A 7,531-nucleotide genomic window follows, 5' to 3' on the forward strand; every position below is an offset into this window, starting at 1 on the left:
TAGGAAGATATTATGAATAAAATCAATATAAGCAATTGTAAAATAAGAAAAGGAAGGGAAAATTTGAATGATTTTTAAATTTACATGACGACCCATAAAGGATACATTTGCTACTATCAGTAGAACATGAAACATATTTTTCTTTTGCTGATTGCAGAAGTTCAGCTTTACAAAACCTGCCACTTTATTTTCTTTTTTATACATTTTCACTTGCTAGTATTGAATGAAACCTGTCTCTTTAATTGTTTATAGCCTTTGCTGTTTCAGTCTCATTAATTCTATGTTATAGGATTAACAGTTTTTACAATACCAAATACAGGCCCAGAAGTGAGCAGGCAAAAGCAAGCCAGGCAGAAATGAGCAACTTGGAATTTATTGTCTGTCTCCTCTGTGATGCAGGTGAATATGTTTTTGTTCTGTTTTTTTCCAAGGGCACCCTTAAATATTTTCCTTATTTAATCTTGGCTTTTGCAAATTCTTTTGCACTCACTATCTAATACTAAAGTGGGGTGGCGGTGGAATATAGCTAGTGGAATCCAACAGATCTGGGTTCATACTCCAGCTCTGCCACTAAGAGTCAGTCTAGATAAATCCTTTAATGCTCAGAGGCCCAGCATCCTCATCTGTTCGATTGGATAGTAATGCCTGGTTGGTACCAGTGATGTGGAGTTGAGTTGACGTTCTCAGCGCACCAGGCTTTAGTGCCTCGCGCAGAGTTGATGCCCATTAATAGTAGCCTGTGGCAGGACAAGGGGAAACAGATTATTTCCCCAGACACATTTACCTGGTTTCTTCTTTCTAACCAGTCCCTTCTTGCCCTGGTCTCTCTTTCTTTTTTTTTTTTTTTTTTTTTTTTTCCATTAAAAATTATTTTATTCAAATTATGTTTTCCAGAAGAGAGGGTTCTGTGCTAGTCGTCTTTGAAAGTTTTCATACCATTTCAGAACCACATTTGCCGGAATGAACATTTCAGATGGACTTGGTGTCATCTGGGCCTGAGAGACAGCAAATGATGAAGCAAAATTGTAGAAGTTGTCTAACATCTTTTGTGTGAATTGAGTAAATGAGTCAACTGAAGACACAGCAGCATTACCTACAGGAGTCTGCTGAGCCAGACTGTCCAATAATTCCACTGAAATTCCAATCTGAGCAACAGATGGAGTTCGGACAATATTCATGGCTCCAAAAGGGTGCTGGCTTCCTTCTCCAGATTTAAGACCTGAAATTTTGAAGATGGCACTTGGTTTCCCATTTGTGACAAATCCTAGGAGTTGCCATACTGGCATTCCATTTGAATCAGGATAGGAAAAGTAGACAGATCCTCCCATTCCCTCAGGAAATGGGACTGTTCCCAGCATAAAAACCACAACATGGTTGATATTTTCATAATCAGGCAAGTCAAAAACAAACTTATCCTCTGCCACTTGCTGTGCAGCTGTTTGCACCAGCCTCCCCGCCACCAAGCAGCCAAACATGGCGGCGGCGGCTCCGCTCAGCCAGCAAGGACCCGAAGCCGGGGACTAGAAATCCTGGGGCTACTGCCCTAGTCGAGCCCAAGAACCTTCCAGAACGTGGCGGAGGGTGCCTACCCCTCCGCTACATAGCGACTAGGCCAGCGGCAGCTCTCTTTCTTTTTAAATGAACGCTCCTGTATAGGGAAGTACTTGTACTTGGTGAGTGAACAAATGGATAAATGAAAATGTTCCAGCTATTACATTAGCTGGAGTTCTCAGTGAACCCCCTTCTCAAATTCTTTGTCTCTAGCTTTCTGTTTCCCTCTAGCCGCCTTCTGCATTTGGACAAAGATCAAACATATATTCTTATACGGGTCACTCATTCCTAAATTTTTTATGCATATTTCATATGAGTGCTTAAAAATGTCTTTTTTAAGGCCTTAGCTGTTTTGAAAATAGCTACTAATCCTCAATGATTCTTTGATTATGTCAGTGTCTTTTAGCAGTGAGATAATAAATGTAAAATGCCCAGGGGAGCATGATACAGGATAGAGACTCAGGTGAAATTGAGTTAAGGTCCTTTCTCAATGCTGTCACTTTTACTTTACATAGTAGTTATTATTCTGTAATATATTTTTGGCTTAATCTCCTTTAAATAGATTGTGAGTTCGTCTAGGGCAGAGTCTTTGCATTTAAAGAAACCAACCCACAGTTCAGCTCATAATAGGCTTTCAGTACAAATTTGTTGAATGAATAGTTTGCCAATGTTTTTTTTTTTTAATTTATTTACTTTATTTATTTATGGCTGCATTGGGTCTTTGTTGCTGTGCACGGGCTTTCTCTAGTTGTGGCGAGCGGGGGCTACTCTTCGTTGCGGTGCGTGGGCTTCTCATTGTGGTGGCTTCTCTTGCTGCAGAGCACAGGCTGTAGACGCGTGGGCTTCAGTAGTTGTGGCTCACGGGCTTCAGTAGTTGTGGCTCGCGGGCTCTAGAACGCAGGCTCAGTAGTTGTGGCGCACAGGCTTAGTTGCTCTGCAGCATATGGGATCTTCCCAGACCAGGGCTTGAACCCATGTCCCCTGCATTGGCAGGTGGATTCTTAACCACTGCGCCACCAGGGAAGCCCCTGCCAATGTTTTTTATTTTTTTTCCTGCCAATGTTCTAATTAAAGTTTCTTTACTAATTTTACTAAGAAACTTTTTACAATAAATGAAATTTAATTTTATAATGAATAAAATCACCCTGACTCTTATCATATTTTAACCTAAGATCTGGAACAGTTGGCCCTTCAAATTAAACTGATGAATCCCACTCATATAAAAAGGTGAAATAAGGCATTCATTCTAAGCCTAAAATGCTTCACATAAACAAAGTAAGAAAGTGGTCATCTCACCATGCCAGCCTGAAAGAAATCTCATTTACTATATCGCTTTAGTCCGGTGCAAAGCCCTAGGACCAAAGATTGGCAGCATTCCTTCTACAGAGGTCACTGCCTGTGAAGGGAGCATGTCCACTGAGCTACTCTGGTGATGCCAGGGAGTGAAGACGGGAAAGTCAGCAATTCCCAAGTGAACTAGTTAAGAGAACTTAGGTAGAAAATTAGGTTAGAGAATCCCTAGTGACCTGAAGTAAACCAGACAGAGTTAGGAGACCCCACCTGCTTGGCAAGGAAGCAGAGCCTCTGCCTTCTTACTCAGATCCATGGTCCTCAACAAGTAGAATCCCTGTGTAGGAAATCAAATTTTGAGCGAATGCATCAAGTTTTATAACATTGGAGCCAATTATTAACTGGCAACAGTGCCCCCTGCCAACTAAATGAACAAACAGTTGTTCTTGGGGGTCCCTTCCCTACTTATAATGCCATGTCACGTATTAAAGTGTATTTAAGTGAAACTTATTTTAGAATGAATTTAAGGACTCTGCAAAGAGGCTATTTCTGTGATAACAGGTAGATGAACGATTGTAACAGTGCTTTACAGATTTGTTTCCTTGCCTACAGTAAGTTTGTTTAATGACAGTTCCTGATGAACCCATGTAAAAACCACTTCCTGGCTGTGTGGGCATCACTCTCTGTAATGAAGACAGTGTTTTCTTTCCTTCTCAGTTTACTTATTGCAAACACAATACTGTCACAACAGAAAAAAGATGCTCTCCAATTTACCTTTGTGGTACATCTATAGTTGGGTTTTCAAATTCACATTGTAATGTGAGTTTTGTGGGTAACCTAAAGCACCAATTGTTGGAAGTGATTAATCATTTCCATGGAAGAAGGAGAGAGCTGAGAAATGTTTCCGAGGGGAGCCGTGAAGAAATAGCTTCCCTCTTTCACTTTGTGAAGGTGCATTAACATCTTTGTTTCCTGATGGGCAAGAAAGTTTATCAGGTATAAAACTAAACTTTTAAAATGTGTATGTCAGGGGGCAGTAACCTGATATTTGTGAATGTCCGTGCCGAGAAAGACTGTATTCTCCCCACACACATTGATTAAGCGTCTGCTGTGTGCCAAGCACCTTAGTCCCCGTGAACACATACCCTTGTGGTTATGCAACAAATATAGACAGTGACCTACAGTGCTGGCAATAAAAGAGGTACATACAAGATGCAACGAAATCACAGAGAAATTAGCACTGAATTTTGCCCAAAGTAATCAGAAAAGATGTCACTGGACTTTTTGACTCAGCGCTTTCTTCCTATGACATCTTCACAGCTTAGATGGACCTGAACTCATATGTGTTCTGTCACCACCAAAGCCATCTCCCCACATCTACCCCACTCCACCCTTCCTACATCCAACACCTGGACCAGTTCTGTGTGAGGCATTGGGGGTGAATTTCTCCTCTTGTCCTTTCTTTTCTCGGCCTCAGCAGCCCTCATCGTCAGAGTGACTAGATACTAACACTCCGATTAGTTTTTGGGTCTAAAATGAAGGGCCAAAGAGGTCACTAAGTCTGCTTTTAGTGAAGGCCACAGGCCAGAGACAGTCAGTAAGTCTTTCTAGTTCCTCTGTGGTCTAGCCCAGACCCTAGCCATCTGAAACCAAACTATTTTATTCATTCATTCAAGAGATATTTATTGAGCTTTACCAGCACTAGGCTCTATTCTAGGAGCTGAGGATAAAGTAGTAAAAACTAACAGAGAAAGTTTTCACCTTTATAGGAAATTGAGGTGGCGAGAGGTGAATTCATTTGCTGAAGGCCAAATTGAAAGTCACTGGCAAAATCTAGCTTAGCCCTCAGTTCTCTTAACTCCCAGAAATCATGGAGGTATTTTGCTACTGTTACAGTTTTATATGTTGACCTCAAACGCTCAGGATTCTGAATGTGTGTGTGTGTGTGTGTGTGTGTGAGAGAGAGAGAGAGAGAGAGAAGAGAGACCACACAGCATGCCAGATCCTGCCAGCACCTTCAGCTCAGTTAGCCTGGTGCTTACCATGACCACATAGATGACACAGTCCACGTCCTCAATAATGTTATTCTCTTTAGGTAGATTTTAGATAGTGCCCTAAGCATGGTAAGTCTTCAATAAATATTTATAGAATGAATGAATGAACACATGAAATGTGAAGTGCCTGGTGAACAATTTACTATATTAATTGTGCAGAAACACAGTAAAATAAACAACTCACAAATGGAAAAGAATCCCAGAATGAAAATGATCTGAGAACGTCAACCCTCTAATTTGAAAATGTGCTGCTTCCAGAACAGGCTCCCTTCTAGTTTCTCCACGTAGGGTCAATTATTGAATTGGTTTGGCATAAATTGATATTGTTCTCGAACCCATTTTCAAATTTAGCTATAGGGTTTCTGAAAGGCTGCCAGGGGTCACTTTGCACAGCAAATGCACTCTTACCCGCAAATGCCTGAACTGTTACACAGCGGGTGACATAATCACTTCAGCTGTTCACTGATCAGTGTGACTTACTCTCTGCCATCAGGGCTGATTGGGAAAGTGGTCGAAATGGCCAGAGCACACACATATGTTCAGCCCAAGTTTGCGTATACTTTCCCTCTCCACCTGCCTCTCAAAGCTTCTTTGTTATTAATAATTGGCCTTTATTATAACCTGAGAGATTTCATGTGAATTTTTAAAAAAGTAAAAGATTTCATGCCATTTGGTAAAATGAGCATGGTTTTTTGAATTTCTAACATACTCTCTATGGCATTCTTTTCTCCCTTTGCCACAGTTCTGGGACTAAATCATTTCTGTGGTTGACTTTTATTTCTCTGGGGCCTGCTTTACTGGTAAAGAGGCAAGCTTCAGCTCTGACGTCCATGCTGTATATTCAAGCCACAGTAAAAATTGTATCTAATTTATTCTCTGAAATGTTGAAAATAATATTGGGGAAGAAGCTAGAAATCAAAAGGTAATAAGGTTTGAGGAATAATTCTGCCATGGCTGTCGGAATGCTGATAAAAGACAGTTTCTCTCCATTTTAATCAGCCATTTCAACATTGGGAGAAAGAAAAAGGGACTTGTCCTGTACTTTGCTTCCCAGTGACTGGAAGGAGACTCAGGAAAGAGACAGATTAAGGCTCCAGTGCTAAGGGTGAAGGTTCTTGGGTCATTTGCGATAAATCTCATCTTACGTCTGAAGGACTGATGTCTTCTTGAAAATCTGAGCCTGGGCTGCCACCATCACACACCCTCCCAGGGACAGTAGATTGACCTCATGCCCACCTGCCCCCCTGGAAGGATGCTCTTGAAATAATTTCCTGTGATGACGGTGTCTGGAGTAACGTGTTTTTGCACTTTGGTTCTTTTGATGAAACAACATTGCACTAAAGACTGTTTATGAATCCAAAGAAGGTCTGTTTGTGCAAGAGTAAGTAGTAACTTTTAATTTCATATCATTTTATTTATTTTACAAGCATACCTCGTTTTATTGCACTTCACTTTATTGTGCTTTGCAGATGCTGCATTTTTTACAAATTAAAGCTTTGTGGCAACTCTGAGTAGACTGAGTCTATTGGTGCCAATTTTCCAACAACATTTGCTCACTTTGTGTCTCTGTGTCACATTTTAGTAATTCTCATAATATTTCAAACTTTTTCATTATTATTGTTGTTATGGTGATCTGTGATTTTTGATAAAGTGATCATTGATGTTACTATTGTAATTGTTTTGGCATTTTTTAGCAGTATTTTTAAATTGAGGTATGTGCTTTTTGAGACATAGTGCTATTGTACACTCAATAGACTGCAGTGTAGTGTAAACATAACTTTTATATGCACTGGGAAACCAAAAAATTCACGTGGCTCGCTTTATTGTGATATTTGCTTTGTGGAGGTGGTCTGGAACTGAGCCTGAAATATCTCTGAGGTGTGCCTATATATGTTTCTATGTTTTTATTTATATGTTCACGTTATTTATTTTATATCTTTTATATTTATAATTATTGTTTCATAAATCTATATATTTATTAATTATTGTATATTAAAACATAAAACTTTGTGGAAGTTGGGTTATTTTGCCTTAGATTCTCTAGAGGCAGAGCCAGAGACAAGGATTTGGATACAAATATTTTCCTTGCAGGGGGATCCTAGGAAATACTGACAAAGAAGTGGAGAAAAAAGAACTGACTTAAAAAGGAAGCCAATGCAGACGTGCAATGAGCAGGGACTGCTCTGGGCATCTAGGGCTCAGTGCCTCAGTGGCCTCTAAGCCACTTTGTAAAGCATGGCTCAGAGTCCTCCCATCCAAAAGGGAAGGAAGCTGAAGTATTTATCCACCAACATCTACTTCATCATTGGTTGAGGGCTGCTCCCTGGGGCATTAGCACCAAGAAATTTGAGCCTGGGTTTCGTATAGACAGAGCACACTCTTGTAGCCAGAGAAAGCCCTTGAACAAAAAGTTAGAAGTTGTCAGTAAGAAGCTGTGGGTGTTCCTGGGGGTGGTGAGTGCCGGGGAGAGATGGATAGGACAGCAGTAGCATCTGCTGCAGTGCACCTGGTCTACTTCCTGTGGGGGGGGGGTCACTAACTAAACAGTACAGGAAACATAGGATGAGAATTTGGTCAGAGCATTCTGGGGCCTGGGAACTTGCTCCTCCTCTTGTCTTCCATCTTCCTTAGTGATT

The 7,531-nt window shown here is 40.7% G+C and overlaps 1 protein-coding gene across 1 annotated transcript; it reads right to left on the reverse strand.

The window, feature by feature from the left end:
* Positions 1–841: 841 nt before the first annotated feature.
* LOC149747902 (protein Hikeshi) lies at positions 842–1,640 on the reverse strand. Its single transcript, XM_089922096.1, has one exon. It carries the CDS (start codon positions 1,473–1,475, stop codon positions 882–884), a length of 594 nt encoding a protein of 197 aa, XP_089778222.1. The 5' UTR covers positions 1,476–1,640; the 3' UTR covers positions 842–881.
* Between the last annotated feature and the right edge of the window lie 5,891 nt (positions 1,641–7,531).

Source organism: Delphinapterus leucas, chromosome 12 (genome assembly GCF_059928025.1).
Source record: "Delphinapterus leucas isolate spDelLeu-1000000601 "Yukka" chromosome 12, BTC_Dleu_Yukka2, whole genome shotgun sequence".
Lineage (NCBI taxonomy): Eukaryota > Metazoa > Chordata > Mammalia > Artiodactyla > Monodontidae > Delphinapterus > Delphinapterus leucas.

Coding starts and splice junctions, on each gene's coding strand:
- LOC149747902 (XM_089922096.1), bottom strand. CDS start 1,475: ATGTTTGGCTGCTTGGTGGCGGGGAGGCTGGTGCAAACAGCTGCACAG.